This window comes from Phragmites australis, chromosome 2, assembly GCF_958298935.1.
Source record: "Phragmites australis chromosome 2, lpPhrAust1.1, whole genome shotgun sequence".
In the NCBI taxonomy this organism is placed as follows: Eukaryota; Viridiplantae; Streptophyta; class Magnoliopsida; order Poales; family Poaceae; genus Phragmites; species Phragmites australis.
This window is the reverse complement of record NC_084922.1, coordinates 26,809,014-26,826,441: the sequence shown is the minus strand read 5'-3', so window position 1 is coordinate 26,826,441 and position 17,428 is coordinate 26,809,014. Positions and strand designations below refer to the sequence as shown.

The 17,428-nt window shown below is 45.8% G+C and overlaps 2 protein-coding genes across 2 annotated transcripts; both read right to left on the bottom strand.

The window, feature by feature from the left end:
- Positions 1-5,499: 5,499 nt before the first annotated feature.
- Positions 5,500-7,679, bottom strand: LOC133906106 (leucine-rich repeat extensin-like protein 3). Its single transcript, XM_062347892.1, has one exon. The coding sequence runs from the start codon at positions 7,446-7,448 to the stop codon at positions 5,661-5,663; it is 1,788 nt and encodes a 595-aa protein (XP_062203876.1). The 5' UTR covers positions 7,449-7,679; the 3' UTR covers positions 5,500-5,660.
- Positions 7,680-10,501: 2,822 nt separating this feature from the next.
- Positions 10,502-13,937, bottom strand: LOC133906114 (uncharacterized). The gene is made up of 3 exons (XM_062347904.1): positions 13,481-13,937; positions 12,216-12,442; positions 10,502-10,918 (listed from the first exon to the last, which is right to left on the bottom strand). Exons 1-3 carry the CDS (start codon positions 13,702-13,704, stop codon positions 10,911-10,913), a joined length of 459 nt encoding a protein of 152 aa, XP_062203888.1. The 5' UTR covers positions 13,705-13,937; the 3' UTR covers positions 10,502-10,910.
- Between the last annotated feature and the right edge of the window lie 3,491 nt (positions 13,938-17,428).

The following is a 17,428-nucleotide window of genomic DNA, read 5'->3' as shown; positions in this document are numbered from 1 at the left end:
TGCTGGTAACAATATTTGCACTAGGTGGTGGAGAAACAAGAGTCCAAGTGTTGTTCTTGAGTAAGGCCTAGAATTCCTCTTGCACCGCATGATGCCAGTGAGGATCCTTTAAGGCAAACTGGTAGGATGAAGGAATGGGTGAGATGGATTCGGTAGCTTGTAGGTTGAGCATATGCCGAGGGGTGAAAATGCCAGAGCGAGCACATGTTTGCATTGAATGCGATATTGTATATGGTTGAGTGGGTGTTATACTAGTTGGTGATTAATGGGAGGTCGAGATGTGCAGGGTGGGATCAAGCGGTTGAACCGGGTGACAGAAGGCGAGCAGCGGGAGAAATGGATTGCGAGGCTTGAGGAGCAGCAATTGCACTAGTAGGCGAGGTAGGCACAAGATCAGCAATACGTGCCGAGCAGCCATGGGAGAGAGCTGAGTCAACGACATGACTTGCAAAATGAGTGTTCGAACAACTGAACTAGCACTAGATCGAAGGCTGATCCGCCTAGATCAATTGTGGCACTTACGAAGTAGGGAACCTGAGCAGGAAGTTTTTATGCAAAAGGAAAAACATGTTCGTTAAATATCATCACATGACGATAGATGATGATTTTGCGTGTGTCCAGGTTGTAACAATGGTACCCTTTGTATTCGTGAGGGTAAGAGGAAGACGCATGGTGTGGAGCGTGGAGCAAGTTTATGAGATGCGGTGGGAGATAAATTAGGAAAATATAGACACCCAAACACACTCAGATGAGAATAAGAAGGAGCTTCATTGAACAGTGTTTGGTAAGGTGTTAAGAATTGGAGAGGAGAACAAGGAAGATGATTAAGTAAGTAATAAGTGGTTGTATGCATGGCTCCAACCCACTATGTAGGTGGCATATGTGCATGAAAGAGAATGGTGCAAGTGATACCATTAGTTGTGTGGAGTCCCCGTTCAGCCTTACCATTTTGTGGCGAGATATGAGGACAAGCAATACAAAATGTGATTCCTTTGGAGGAAAGAAAGGCACGGAGAGAAGAGTTGTCGAATTCCTTCCCATTGTAAAATTGCAAGCACTGAATGGACAAGTTAAATTGATTAAGAACATAGAAATAGAAATGTGTTGGATTTTTAACGTAAAGGAAAGGTCCAGGAGTAGTGCGTATAGTCATCAACAACAAGAAGATAATATTTGTAGCCAGTTAAACTCACAATAGGAGAGGTCCATAAACCACAATGGGTTAGTTGAAATGGGAAATAAGTAATAGTAGCTGAATCAGAGAACAAAAGATTACCCAAGCTGGCAAGACGTACAAACATCATATGGTCTACCTTTATTGTTACATGGAAAGAAAAAATTGGAAACCAAACAAGATAGGGAGCGGTGTCTAGGGTGTCCAAGTCATTGATACCAGAGAGTGTCGGAGGAGGTTGCGACAAGGGCATGCAGAGTCGATCCACCATATGGTGAAGTGAAAGGATATAGCGGGCCATAGCTATTGGGCCTCATTATTTCTCTCTTGATGCTAAGATCCTTTACAGAAAAACCACGGGGATCAAACTCAATGGAACAAGAATTTTTCGTGGTAAACTTACTAACAGAGATCAAATTGGTAACAAGATTGGGAATGTGGAAAACATTATGCAAAGAGAATGATTATATGGAGTATGAAGAGTGGAAGAACGATTTCCAAGAACAAGCAAGGAGGCGTCATTCCAAACATTAACATGACAAGAGGCATAAGCAAGGAAGGGAGAGTATGGTGAGAGGTTACCAGACTCGTTGTTCATATGGGAGCTGGCCCTAGAATCCAAGAATCAGTCGCCCTGGGAGGGAGGCTGCACGAATGAGGCCGCTTGGAGGGCCTGGATCAGACCGTTGATGTCCCACTGTGGAGGGGCCGACGGGATCGTCGGTTGTGGAGGCAGGGCATAAATAGAGTAGGCATTCCCAGTGTTGGCATTGGGCTGGTGCGCATCGAGCATGCCGGAGTCGGACGCACCGGTCCAAGGAGCATGCAGTGAGGCGCTCCCAGATGACTCCAGGCCGGGTAGGGATATTGAGGCGGGAAGGTTTTTTTTTACGGAATAGGAGAGGCATGCCTCTACTAATTATATTTATAATTTAAAAAGAGTGGCGAGTGTCTTACAACACAGATGTACGTACAAGGCGGGAAGTTGTACGTGTTCAGAGGACCATGCTCAGCGTTGGCATTGTAATTGAGATCGCGGCGCTCGCTAACATGACCACGGGTGCCTCTGCCCTGACCGCGCTCATAGTTGGTGGCAAGGCATTCAGGTTGATCACAGCACGGCGTGATGTGGCGGAGTCGCCATTGCCAAAGGGAGCACCACTAGCAAGAAGAGATGGTTCGGCGGCTAGTTTTGCCGAGCTGGCCTGCGATGATTCCTCTCGTGTAAGAGAGTCTCGCGCCTGCATGAAGGCGAGGAATGAGTGAAGTGTCGAGAGCCCAGGAGCAGGGTCTAGAGAACGTGGAACCTGGGATTGAGTCCGTGTATCAATTGATGCACAAGTGCACGCTCAGATACTGGTTGATCGCAGTCAGCGAGTGCATTCACCAGGGACTGGAGCTTGTGATAGTATGCAGACACGGAGAGATCACCTTGCCAGAACCTGTGGAACTCAGCCTCAAGGTGGGGACAGTGCTAATCTACGCGTGCGCGACTTACCAACACGCGGGCGATTTTGAATAGCAAAACGACAAGCCCCTCCACCACCTCTCCCGCCTGCACCTCCTACCACCCGCGACCGGTGGTGTCCCACCGCCTCGCCGCACCCCCGTCCTCCCACCGCCGCGGCGCAGCCTTGCCCTCCACTAACCCAGCCCGATCCTCGCCCCTGCTGCTGACACCACCAACCGGAGGTCCTCCATCGCTTGACCAGTGGCACCCTCGCCGCTCGGCCTCAACCACCACCCCCCTGCGTGCGGCCTCTGCCTCACCGACCGTCACCCCCGGACCTCCCTCTAGGCCCGTTGGGACCCCGAACGCCTAACCCTAACCCAGATCTCCCTTGCCGGCCGCCATCCGCGACCGACTAGGACACGTACGAGCGTGCTGCAACTTCCCAAGTCGCGCGTGTGCTCATATCAGGATTTTCGTCGAGGTGGACAGCTCTGCTCTGCTTGTTCCCGGTGAAAGATTTCGATGAGACGATGCCAGATGCCGTAGGCAGTAGCCGTTGGCTTCATGACCATATTGAGAAGTTCTTCGGATATGGTGGCATAGATCCACATAAGAATAGTGAGGTTCTCCTTGACCCAGTTTGGATCGTCATGGCGCGGCTCATTATCGTCAATGTGTTCGCGAAGACTGAATCAGCCAAGAACGACGAGAAAAAGAGTTTGCCATTTGGTGAAGTTGTTGGCTTGAATGTCTAGAGTAAATGGGATGAGGGATTTGATGTTCAAGATGGTGTGGCAGATGGGGACGGCAGTAGAAGAGCTAGGGGCAGCTGATTGGGGTGGTACCTCAACTGTGGCTTGAGGAGGGTTGTCGTCGGCCTTGGTAACGAAGGAGAAAAGGCTCGGGATGAGATGGTCACTGATACCATGTAGAGAAGAATATCTGAGTGCTCATAAATAGGTTGTACAGGAGCACCATTGGCGCTGAGTCTAACGACCATGCACGCGCAGGTGAGGTTGATCCTGCTGATAAGGAGATCATGCGACCATGACACGCAGTTGAGGCCGATCCTATAGAGAAGGAAATTGTGAGCTGAAGACGACTAGTTATGTCGGGGTCGCAGTTGAGGAGTCGTTGGCGATGTGCAAGAATCGGTCACAGGAGCAGACAACACTAGAGAATGTATGCTTAACAGGGGTGTCACGTCGCACCAAGTTTGCGTAGCGAGAGCCGATCTGGGGACACTGTCAGAGATGAGCGCATGAGGGCAGGCGGCGGTGAAACATTCACCAGCGTCGTTGAGAAGAGAGAGAGAGCGCGTATGTTGGCTGAAGGAAGAAGAAAGCCTAAGACCCATTAGATCGAGATCAAACGGACCACATCCATCCACTGAGAGTTGAAAAACCAGTAGCCATTAATTCTTACACCGAACTAGTAGTAGTACAAGTTTTGACGCGCATGTAAAACACCAACCTTTGTGCCTGCCGCTCCACCCGGAAATCAAAGGCTGACCAACCATATAAACAAACGAAGCCAATGATCGCGCCGCATTTGCATAAAGTCAGAGCGAACCGCAGTTTACAAACCAGGCGAACGGAACCCTGCACATGCACGCCGGCTCGGCTCTTACTGCTCACTGCTCCTACCCGCCTGTCCTGCTCCATCACCAAATCGCAATTAGGCATTTGCGCCCAATCAGTTGGCTGTGAGAGCGAGCAGCCATCCATCTTCTTCTTCTTTTTGTTTTGTGCAAAAGGACACCATGTTCAGACTCTATATAGTATTTCACGTCTGGTAGTTTTCAAATACTATGGTTTGTAAATAGTTCGACATCGAACACAAGCACTCAGTGACAAAATTGTGCAGGTCGCGGAAAAGATTTGGGATATGAATGACTTGGTCCTTTTGAATTGGCAAGGGATATATCTATTTTCTGCGCCAGACTAGGATTGAGCCTAGAACAAGTGAAGAACTGGACTCCAACTCATCCCTGCGCAAAGTGAGGTACTGAGGTGGGTGGCGACTACCTGCTGCAGGGCGAAGGTTCTATGCACGTCGGTGTTCGTGCTATCATGTAGGCAATTTTTTTGTTCGTTTAATTCGTCCGGCGCAAGACGTGGATAAAGTCAAGAGCTACTGCTAAATTATCATATAAAAGCTTTTGAGAAGTTTGAATCTTGCATTTGAATATGCTGAAAAATCTCTCTCTCTCTCTCTCTCTCTCTCTCTCTCTCTCTCTCTCTCTCTCTCTCTCTCTCTCTCTCTCTCTCTCTCTCTCTCTCTTCCTACGGTAGTCATCTAGGAGTGCTGTCAATTCCGTAGAGGAAAAAGGAAAAAAAATTCTATTTGATCTTGAGGTAGGCGTGGAAAGAATTCCATCCAGCTAGCGAGATGCCCGGCAGGCGGTGCGCATTTCAAGGCAATCCTGCGATGATATGTCAACCTTCCCACAGCCCAATGCAGCAGTTTTGCGGTTCTGCTCTATCGCAGAAGTGCAGATGAATGTTGCATATGCATGGCCTCCGGCCGGGCTGCTGTCTCCAGCTGACTTCTTTTCTTGTAGAACTATTTCAGATTGCCTGGCTGAAGGTTCAGCCGTGTTCAAACTAACTTTCTAGTCTTTGGAACCAATTAGCTGCTCCAGTTATGTGAAGCATCCTTTAGTCTACCTTGCGAAATGCCAACTCGTCTGCAGGATCACATTTTATACGTACAATTCGATAAACCCACTGATAATGAGAATTGGGCAGAACAACCGAAAGATCCAATCTGTGAAGCCTGTATAGTTTGATCTAACTGTGCACAAATTACAGCCTCTTCTCGCTCTTTGTGTTTTCTTCTCTATAGCGAATCGTTCACAATGGAGAATGTGTAACGTAACCAAATCAATTACAGAAGAAAAAAGATAAGAAAATAGAAGTACAAAAAAGAAAGGGATAACACCAAGGATTAATTTAGCAACACCTTTTTACCACAACGAATTAACAACGCATGATCACAATGTATGCAAAAATTCTCGAAAAGAATCAATTTTTATGGTTTCCACGCCGGCGGTGGCGGCGACGAGTAATCGTACACCGGCAGCTTGTACAATGGTGGGGAAGCAGGCGGCGGAGGCGACGAGTAGTCGTACACCGGCAGCTTGTATAATGGCGGGGAAGCAGGCGGCGGGGGCGACGAGTAGTCGTACTTGGGGACGCTAGCCGGGGGTGGCGGCGAGAGGTAACGGTTCTCCGGCGACACCTCGTAGTAGGGTGGCGGTGGTGCCTCATGGTACGCCGGAGGCGGCGGCGAGAGGTATCGGTCCTCCGGTGAGACCTCGTAGTAGGGCGGCGGTGGGACCTCGTGGTAGGTCGGAGGCGGCGGTGAGGAGTGGTACATTGGAGACGGCGGTGGAGGGGAAGGAGGTGGAGGTGATGGAGATGGCGGAGGTGGAGACGGCGGCGGGGGAGGGGGAGGAGGGAGTGATGGAGATGGAGGTGGAGGAGACGGCGGAGGAGGTGAAGGTGGTGGGGGAGACGGCGAAGGTGGCGGAGGCGATGGTGAGGGCGGAGGAGGAGATGGCGGCGGAGGTGAAGGTGGCGGGGGCGACGGTGATGGAGGAGGAGGAGACGGCGGCGGCGGCGGTGGCGACGGCAGCACAAACTTCTTGCACCTAAAGGCGTCACAATTGACGTGGTGGTTCTTGAAGAATTGGCACTGCTCCGGTGACCTCTGATCGGGGCGGTCGGGGATGCAGTTCCGGCGGTCGTTCAGGCTCTTGACGTGGAGGCACTCGGGTGGCTCGCCGGTGATGAAGTTGTAGGAGTAGGTGAAGTTCTGGAGGTGCGGCAGGTGGCAGATCCCCTCCGGCACGTCACCGACGAGCCGGTTGTGACCGAGGTCGAGCTGCTCGATGCTCTCGAGCCGCGCGAGCTCGTCGGGGATGGCACCCATGAGCTCGTTGTGGCTGAGGTCGAGCACGGTGAGTCCGGTGAGAGCGCCGAGCTCCGGCGGGACGCAGGATTTGAGCCCCGTGTTCATGAGTATGATCTCGTTGAGCGTGCCGGACATGTTGGCGAGGGACGCCGGGAGGCAGCCGCCGAAGTCGTTGTTGGCGAGCACGAGGACGGACGCCGGCGAGTTGCCAACGTTGTCAGGGATCTGGAAGCGTAAGCGGTTGGAGTTGACGAAGATGGCGTCGAGCGGGCGGTCGAAGAGCTCGCGCGGCACGGGGCCCTCGAAGTCGTTGAACCGGAGGTCGAGGTACTTGAGGCTCGGCAGCCGGAGCACGACGTTCGGGAAGGCCCCGACGAGGCGGTTGTTGCTGAGGTCGAGCTCGTGGAGCATGCTCATCTTCTCGAGCGACCGCGGGACCAGACCGCAGAAACGGTTGGAATTGAGGTGCAGCACGGCGAGGTCGGCGAGCAGGCCCAGCGCCTCGGGGAGGTGTCCCGCGATGTCGGCGTGGTTGAGGTCGACCGCGGCGACGACGGTGAGGTAGGGGTCCAGCGGCGAGGGCGCGCAGAAGACGCCGTGGTAGGCGCACACGTCGGCGCCGTCCCAGGTGCCCGTCACGTTGAAGGGATCGGAGAGGATGGCGCGCTTCCACGCCTGCAGCGCCACGTACGCGTCGCCGAGGCGCGGGTTCGGGAACGCGTACGACGGGTCCACGTACGCGTCGCCGCCATCGTCGCCGCCGCCGCTGTTGTAGTGGAGCAGCTGGCGGCGCCTGATCCGCGCCTCGTCGGCGGCGCTCAGGCCGCGGCTGACGAACGCCCCAGCGAGGAGCTGCGGCGCTAGGATGAGGAAGAGGAAGATGAGCGTCTTGGGCGCCGTCATTGCGGCGCGTGCATTGGCCGCCGTGTCGTGGAGCTCGTCTATTGGAAGAGTGTGGTGTGGAATGGAGGAGACGCCTCGGGAGAGGGGCGAGGCTATATCGCTGCGCGGGAGTAGAATATTGCGGGGATTGGGGATGGACGGACGGTTGTGATGGAGGGTTGGTTGGTTCCGTGTCCGCGTGATCGGCCAGCGTTCAAACTGATGAACTGGCAGCGACGATGAGAGAGCGAAAAGGAGACAGGTTTCCAGGGGCTGCATCTGGTAAAGGCAACTCCCCATGTAGATATATGGGTTATATTATCTATCTATTTATCTCATCTCATATATATTCATTCGATAATTCTCTTATATATTTTATAATTTTTTCATATAATTTTTTATTTTAAATTTTAATGTAAATGAATGGTTTGTATAGTCTACAGTATAGATCTGCAAGTACAGTGAAATTTTCTCTTCCAACCGCATCCAATTGATTGATTTGAAGGAAATTATTGGTGGCTTTGATTAGAGGAACGCTGCTAGTTGTGGTGCTCCTCCTCGAGGTCCGTTGGGATAGTGGAGATTGGTAGTGATTAGGTGAGAGATATGATTAGCTCATACATAATCTCTAGTTTATGGATATGTGTATCTTAGTTATATAAAGATCAGAGATAAACTTTTGTGTGATTATATCAGTTTGATATAACGATAAAAGTTAATAAAACTTTATTTTCAAAAAAATCTCAAATAAGCCGCGATGAGCATTGTTGTGATTACTATACAACCAAGATAACCCTATCCAAGACTCTGGACTGCCAATCTGGGCATGTTGTTCGTTCAATCGGTTCGATGGACGCTTTGCAAGCCGAACCTGGGGAAGAAAACAAGTCACACAAATAAGCTGGAAAGATTTCGTGCTTGTCTACCTGTCAAGCAAGCCATCGTAAACAAACTAAAACCGCGGTTTGGCTGATTAATTTATTTTCCTTGTGATTTCCATTTGAGTTCCCAGGTTAACTAATAATACCGTCAATATTCTGCTCATTTTCGCCGACCGGCTAATCATCAACAATAGTTATAGAGACTCCATTCAGCCTTGAAACAAGGGAGACCCTTGCAGATATAACCAGCCTGTCATGTACTCATGTGGCTGCTACCGGCTGAAATCAGCGCTAGTCGACGAATGCTTAACGGCTCATATGTTAGTCCAAGTTTTTGTTGAGTGATCGCCGGTTCCCAGCAAAAAAAAGGGAGGAAAAAAGAGCTGTTTTTTAGGGCAGATGGCAGATGCCTTCATCCTCGAGAGAAGAAAACGAGAACCCATGGCATCACTGCAAATGGTTCGTGCTTGATGCTGCTGATGATGATGATTAGGGAATAATAATTCATACTCACAAGTAAGTATCTCCTGCATCGAACTTATGAATTCAACAGGACTTTCACGAGAAAAATAGCTCAAATTTACAGCAATTAGTCCGAAAGAGTCCAAACAGAGCTATAGCTATATCGTGCTATGTTCTGCCTACATATTCTCCATGTGATCATGCTACGTGCATGGACCAAGATTAAGATCGTTTCAAACTCTGGACTGACAACGCGGTTACGGCAGGCGAATATTTATGCATTGATAGTGTTTGGAGCCACGCGGGGAGAAGGAGAAAAAGGAACTCAAAATCGAAGCAGCTACGTGCTGACTCCTGAGCCACGACAAATGTACAGTAGTGAGTAGCAAAATCACCTGCTCCTCAAACAGACAGCAGAGGCTGGTGTACTCTTCTACTCTTCCCGTTGCCTGTCCTTTTAAATTTCGCTTTCTCTGGATTTTCCCATTTGTTCTTGGTGTAGCCTTTGCTTGAGCCAGCTCAGAACTGATCTACAGTGTGTATGGTTTTGTCTTTTTGGTAGCACAACGAGGAGCCCGGTGCGAGGAAAGGAAAGAAGACAGCAAGAATGATCTGCTCCCAAGTTTGACCAACCTGCTGCTGCTGGTCATGGCTGGAGTAGTAACGTTGCTCTCGCAGGTTCAGATGCCCTAGTGCTGTGCAGATGTGACAGCGACACATGTCTATCAGTCTTTGCTTACACATTGCAGTATACAGAGCAAGAGCAGCTATGGCCTGCTTTAGCACAACGGGAACTCCTGTGGCCTGCGGGGAATGGATGGCTGATGTGAATCCAGCTGTGCTCGACACAAAGGCACTGTTCGGTCGCCGGGAGACTACCGATCGAGTCAACTGAAACGACCGCTGTCTGAACGGGATGCGAACAAGAAGGAGGCTTGCACCTCGGGCTCGTTTGGATCGAGTCCTGACCGGAGCTGCCTGGCAGGCAGCGCTCTCAGACGTTCGATTTCACCGTTTGGGGCTGACGCTGTTGCCTGGTCGGAGCTGCCTGCGTTAGGGTTCGAATCAAATAGGCCCCCCTCATGCAGTCATGCTAGCTAACTGGATTGTGATTGCTTGCTGATATAAAGATGATTTTATAATACTGACAAGTAGATAAGTCTGTATCAACAAATACAAAAATCTGCATTTACTAAACTAAGCTATAAATATATATTTATTTCTACCAAAACAGACTAAAATAATATATATACAGACAATCAAATATCGAGCCAAGTTACTCTTGCAGAAAACCAATCACCCACTTAAATCTCCGGCTCCGGCCGGCCGGCGACCAAACAGATGGTACTAGACTACCAGTAGTTGGCTCCAACAATCCCAAATCTTACGTACGGTACGTCGTCTAACCGTCTCGTACGTAACGTTTCTGCCTTTTGCAGCTACTCGTTCAGTTGCCACTCGTTTCTTGGTCAGTTATTTGGGCCTAGTATTTAGGCCCATTTTAACGAACAGGCCAGTTTTCAGCGTTTTGTGCTGGCTACTGTTGGACGCCCTCGTAGGCTTTTGCACATAAGACGCAAATAGGCCTCCGTCATGACCTCGTGGGCCACAGCAGCAGGAAAATTGCTTTCCTTTTCAACAATTTTGTTTTCGTTTCACAAGAGCACAAATGTGCATGCATCTTCCCCTAACCAAAAAAAGGGAACACAAACATAAATCTGATGGCATGAATGAACAGAAAACACTAGATATATTATTTGCATCATATCTAAACAAGAAACCATTGGTGTCTGCATGTGTTATCATCGATCTCACGAAAGAATACAGTTCCAAGCTGTTGATATCTAGTCATACAAATTGATACCTATTGTCACTTAAAGAACACTGTCCATTGAAAAGGGAGGACTTTAATGTATGCTTTAGAAACTGAGCTGCCATTTACATTGCTGGAAACTCAGAAGCCTATCAGTTTCTCTATGATGGCCTACTGGGAGAACAAACTCTTTGCAAGTTTGAGTATCGGTTGCAAATCACAGAACAAAGCATTCATTGCGAGTCTTTGTATTCCTAAAGAAACATATTAACAAGCACCTCTTGGGGTAACCATCCGAAACCATCTATACTCTTTTAGTGTGTGAGATTAAACACCTGAAGGGAAGAATCAAATGATCAGTATACAGATAAGTCAAAAGTTGCACGAGAAACTCAATTCAAATGAAAAGAGCGAAAACGACAACACTCATGTGCTAGAGCCAATTCTAAAGTCCGAGAAAATTGTTCAATCCATAACTAATACTCCCTGCATTTTAAAATACTTGTCCAAGTCACAGTTAATGGAGATGGACCATACTTACCCTATCAAATGACGTATTTCAACTAGTCAACATGTTTCCATCAATAATAGCAAGGGTATGTGATGGAAAGACTGCAACAACAGCACTCTTTGGTTTCCTCAATGGACAACTATTTCCAAATGAAACAGCTATTTTGAAACATAGATAGTAGTACGTAATTTCTTCATAGCAGTTTGCTCATTAACCCCTAATTCAATGTTCTCTTCTTCCAGCATCTAAACAGTGCAAAATCCTACATATAGCATTTGTAGAATAGAGTAATAAACAAGACATTACACGTTTTTACTAGAACAATTTTGCAGACATGTTGAAAATGGCAGGAAAACACATGGGCACTTTGCCAGGTCATTATTAAAAATAATTTTGTGTGGACACATGTTCCCCATACTATTTCAAACCCAAAAATGCCAAAACAGAGATGCATGAATGTAGTTGTTCCCAATATTTTAGCCTTTTAGGCCCTTTTCTTCTTTTCTTTTTTGGAGACCAAGGCCTGTTAGCTTTGTAACCATAAACCCCGAAAGTTGATCTCAGTAACCTGTGTCACAGTGATACTGGGGGGGGGGGGGGGGGGGGACCCACTTGTCACTTGGAACAATTAGTCGTATTCTCTAGTTGGGGTAGTCTGGCCTAGAGCTCAAAAAGAAAAAGAAAAATTGAGCCCTTAAGTTTATCCAACCCGACCTGTCACTTGATAAACTGAACATTATTGAGTTGCCAATGTGTAGAAACTAAACAGGACTAGGCAAAAGGCTAGAAGCTAATTTTTCCACTAAGTCATCTGTTTCGATCACAACACCAGATGAACTACCAGTGCAGCCTAGTCAGAACTTTCAGGAGGACTTCTCAGGGGAAGACCAATAAGTACTGTAATTAAGAAAGTTTATATGAAAAGGCAAGTTGAACTTGAACTTCACCACAACTATGCTTAAGTAGGAAAACTACTGTGGATGACAGATTTCATAAAAAAATGACAGAAAAAGAAGCAAAATGAACATTGTAGCACTGGAAAACTTGATTGTACAAAGGAAGTATCAAAAGGAAAAATAAAAAAAAGGCATTTGGACATTTGGTAGGATTTAATTGCTTACTTGCACGAAGCCGTGATATTGGAATTTCTTTCAACTCCCGCCGGATGCATAGGTATTCACCAAGGAGAGCCATAATCGCCAAACCAGTGATATTAACAACCCACCACGTAATTGAAGCTGGCCATCCACCATAAACAATGCAAATGAAGAGATGGATTATGTAGAGGGTTGCTGCAAAGTCCAGGCACTTCTTGGCTCTCTCAATTACATAAATCATGAACCCAGCACTGCTCAAGCAAGCATGGAAGCAAGATTACAATCAACCATTTTTGGCCCAAAACATAGAATGAACAGTTAATCCTTCATATCATTGCTTTGGTTTATAAAAGGAAAAATAATATCAATCTGTCAAAGCTGAAAAAGGGATCAGAATCATTAGTTTATCCTTCATATCATTGCTTTGGTTTATAAAATTATCCACCAGAATGTAGAGTGAAAAAATCAGTCTAATCCTTAATTTAGACTCTAAAAGGGCCTTCTGCACCGGTGATCAGTTTCTGCTGATTGGAACTTTGGATGCTTGCTTGAGATGGTTTTATCCTAAATGGATAGATTAAACATAAGATATTAAGGAAAAGACATGTGCATAAATGTGAATTGCGAAGGTTGTATTTTATAACTGGAAAAGGCCTTAGGCAGGAAAAAAATCTTAATTTTTTTTACTGCTGCTATCCCGCTAAAACGCATGAAAGAAATAGGGGCCATGCTTTGCATAGGGCCTATTTGCTCACATTAACAAAAAAAAGGTGAAATAATATGCAATATGTTGGTGACGTTTTTGCTTTCTCTAATAAATGATGAGCAAAGGGGAGAGCGTAATTCTGTCACAAGCAAGTCCGGCTCAAGAATAAGCAGTTGGTGAGAAGACATACTTGGTCACCTATTTCATAGTCACCCTATACAATCAATTGCCACATGAGCAAGGTTTCAGTACCTAACCACAATCATCATGGCACCCTACCAAAAACCTTTGTGGTGTAGTATCACATTGATTAGTTAAAGGAAACATTTGGCTCTGTAATTCAAGTACTCAGTGCTCTTGCACTTAAGTAGGGAAAAAGTGTGTAGCAAATCGCTCGCATTAACACTTCCAAACTGCTATGCCTGCTCTAAACGTGCAGATCTGGGAGCATACACGCAGCTTAGCTTTCAATTCACAGCCGCAGCTCAGGTAACCAGAAGCAATCAATCAGCCCCAAGCACAGTTATCCGACCAGCATATTCTTGCAAGAGGAATAAGGGGAATGGGGTAGGGAGCGTCGTACCCTGCGACGGCTGCGAGGAGGAAGGAGGCGATGGCGCACCACCCGGTCGGGGTGCGCGGGGTGAGTGTGCCGAAGTCGAAGAGGTAGAGGAGGGTGAGGCGCGGGACCCGGGTGCCGACGAGGAGCGCCATGGCGAGGCCGAGGCCGAGGTAGTAGAGGCACTGCAGGCATACGATCTGCGACACGATCAGCCACGGGTCCCACACCATCGCCCCATAGAACATCTTCGCTCCCCCTCTCCGCTCCCCTCCGACGACGCCGAGATCTGAGGGGTCACCGGGGGGAGAGACAGAGAGAGAAGAGCCAGCAGGCGAGAGGCAACGAAGCGGTGGTTGGGCGCGGGATCTCCTTGACGCTTCGCGGCTTCTTCAGGAGAGGAGAGGGGAAGAGATTGTTAGGTTTACCTGTGCATTGCTGGCTGTTGTCCGCTGGAAGAAGAATATGCTCTGTTTTTTTTTTCTTTTCGTTGGGGTTTATTTGGATTGAAACAGGTGGGCTTCAGGGAGCCTGTAATTGTGTTGTCCTCCCTCAGTCTAAATGTGTTCTATGTTTCAGCTACATATTATAAAAATAGCTTGTAAAATTAAATTAGAGTGATCTGTTCTTTAAATTTTAGTGATCTAATAATCTATCTCCTATTTGATTGACGTATATTATGAAGTACGAAAAGATCAAAGTATCTATCAGACTTTCGTGGAAATTACCTGCTTCGCCACTGGCCTTGCACCCCACCCTTGACCCCGCCCCGCCCGATCGTACCTATGCTTTGTTTGTTATGAGAGAGTAGATTATTTGTGAGAGGATATTTGTATAGAAAAATAATTCAGTTTGTATGGATAATGTATCTTTTGCTATTTATTTATGTAATTTTGTTTTTCATAAATATTTTATGAGTGCAACATAAGTTGAAACATGTCATAAAAGATAAATAAGACAAAAAATTAAGGGTATTATAGTCTTTTAACATCCAAAAGTAGCAATCTAATCCTTAGAAATAGCTATCAGCTTTTTGGCCTTTAGCTTTTTACAACTCATAATCTGTAATCTGTTTTTCATAATTTTCAGTTGAAAGAAACAGTATTTCAATCGGATTGAGCTACCAAACGAGTGCAGCCTGATTGGTTTTAGTTATTCACATAGATAGTGTCCATCTTGTTTAGTACTAGTTCATGGTCGCTAATAGACCTATTTTTAAAAAAGTTGGAGGAGATCTCGGCATTTTTTACACCAAATTGTGAGAGCTAGAAATTAAACCTAACTAGCTTGCAACCACCCATGTTACCTTACCACTACACTCATGTGCAAATAGACCTACTTTTGCGACGAGAGCTCATAAACACATCGAATGAAGCAATTAGCACACAGACGTCCGACTAGTACACATATGTGGCGCTCTGCCTCCATTGTGCCGGACATTAGATATGAATGGTTCCACATGTGCCATCACTTGTGGTAGAAGTCAGTGTTATGATCGAAAAAAACAATCAAACAAACAACAAGCACTTACAATACGTTGTCAACGTGCTTGATTTTGCTAAAAAATAAAACAAGAAGAGGTTGCGCACCTTCAACTTTTTTTGTTAGATCTGAAAAAGCTCAAAATATTATTAACAAAAAAGCAATGCATACCTAAAAGTTCTAAAACATTCTCAATTGTTGCAATAAGAAAAGGTATTTGCTAAGAAGCTCCGAGAAAAAAGCATTTAGATAATTTTCATGGTAAGGTCAGAAGTATTTCGAGTTTGATATTCTTTAGGAATGCTTTTGGAGAAAATATGTTTGTCTTAAAGGGAGATTCACATATGTGCATGATCCAATGACTAACCTAAGCTAGAAATAGGGGCACCTTGCACTAATGTCAAGTTGAGCACAATACAGAAGTTTTAGGCATAGCTATATGAGGGTCCTTGTGTCTTAAGCAAAAAAGATTTGTATTGACCCAGAGTTGCACAGAGAATAAACAATTTATCCTTGATCGAGTAGTGTGCATGCCTCTTCACCTTACTTGCTAAAGTATCGTGAAAACCTAGTATCACAAATGTTCACTACCAATTCTCAATAGTGTGTAAAGTCAGCAAAACAAAATAAGACATGTCATCGATTCTGAGCATAGGTTGTGCGTGCAAGCTAAAGAAACAAAAACAAGGTATTGCAATTCATGAATGTACAGAAAGGTTAATATTGCTGGAAAGTGGTGGAAATATATGAATTAGAAAATATGAAGAAGGAATGACAATGCATGCCAAAATGAGAACTAGGCCGTTGAAGGGGATAAACGACTTAGAGGGTGGAAACGTCCTTGATATTCAAGCGGTAAGAGCCAAGTTTAAGTTGGGAGAGCGCTAGAGAGAACATAAACCCGACCATGAGCATCTACCCGCTGAGAGGGGCCAGGAGCGAAACTCGCAACCTCAAGCATTGTACCAGGGGTTCTCCAAAGCACACAACCAACTGAGCTAGATTACATAGGATAACATCTTTGGTTTGTTCACCGGTCCGTTATTTTCCTATGTTGCTAGGTGACTTTAGTAGTCTCCACCATCAGTAATAATATGGTTTGAACAATCCGTATCAAATATAATTGATGTACTTTATAGAGACTATTGGTTTACAGTTTACTTTGAGTCCATGTGTGTCAAATAGCATGTATTTTGCCCTTTAAGTAGGTAAATTGGTCATGGCTAGTAAACATGTTAGATATATGGTTTTTTTTCATACTCGTAACATGCCAAACCACTAATTTATAGTGTTTTGACCAAGTATCTGGCCGATTAGACTTTCTAAATACATTGTTTTCTCTCTCTTCCTTCTTTTTCTTTCAAACTTTAGTGCATTTGCAACTTCTACGTGTGGCATCACTACATTGAATTAAAGGGCACATGCAAAGCAGTGGTAGCTAGATGTAACAGTCACCCACTTCGGCACCATCGGAGTAGGAAATGAGGGTTTCCCTATTGTGTTGGCCTATAAGGAGATCACGAATGACTCTACCCCCATTGGTGGACATATGTGCACACTTGGCACATGTGGCTTGATGAGTGATTTGCGGTTTCTTTGGAGTTTAGTTCTACCTATGTTGTCAATCAGGATGCTTCTTCTAGGTCTTGGACAATTATCAGATCCAAGACAAAAAGGTGATTTGGGGATATAGGTGGAGTGTATAGTTAAATAAAGTAGAGACGACTATTGGCAGTGGTGAAGGTGGTGATGCCTCACTTACGAACCCAGCCACCAATGTTATTGGATCTCGTAAGGACGAGAGAGAAGAGAAAGGATGATTAGGGAGAGGTTTTGTTTTAAAAAAATCTAAGCACAAGCCAACGAGTATGATGCCACATATGTTTTCTTTGTTATGATGTGCAGTTTTTACAAATGTCCTCTTGCCATAATGTACGATTGTGACACAACATACACCATACAAAATAAGTTTAATGCTATCATTTAATAATTTTAACTTGAAATATATAGTTCTTCTCACACCACTATAAACTTGAAAACTTCAACTCATGTCACTGTTTCACTGATAATGTATGTCTCGACCCACATGTTATGAAGACAACGAACCAACTCAAAGTCATTACACATAGAGAAATTTGGATTTTTACCACTCTAAAGAGTGGGCTTTGCAGAGTTGCTGCTCTAAAGATTGGTTTCGCAGAATTGTCACTCAAAAAACATTATATCTTTTATTTTCTTGACATTACATCAATTCATGTTATGTATAATGGCACTCAAAACATTGTTTAAAAACTACATAATTGCAAGGAAATCAAAGAGACAATATTTTAAGTGGTAATTCTGCGAAGCCAATCTTTAGAGTGACAAAACTACTAATCTCGTTCTTTGAAGTGGCAAAAATCCAATTTCTCTTCCACATTTAGTGCATTTTAGGGTGCGTTTGGTTGGAGGACAAGGTTAGATGGGATATTTCAATCCATATTTTATTAG

Bases quoted from the DNA above. Each gene is read 5' to 3' on its own strand.
- LOC133906106 (XM_062347892.1), bottom strand. From the start codon at position 7,448: ATGACGGCGCCCAAGACGCTCATCTTCCTCTTCCTCATCCTAGCGCCG.
- LOC133906114 (XM_062347904.1), bottom strand. From the start codon at position 13,704: ATGTTCTATGGGGCGATGGTGTGGGACCCGTGGCTGATCGTGTCGCAG. The intron at 12,443-13,480 runs GTACGACGCTCC...TTGCTTGAGCAG, and splicing joins CTCCTCGCAGCCGTCGCAGG to TGCTGGGTTCATGATTTATG.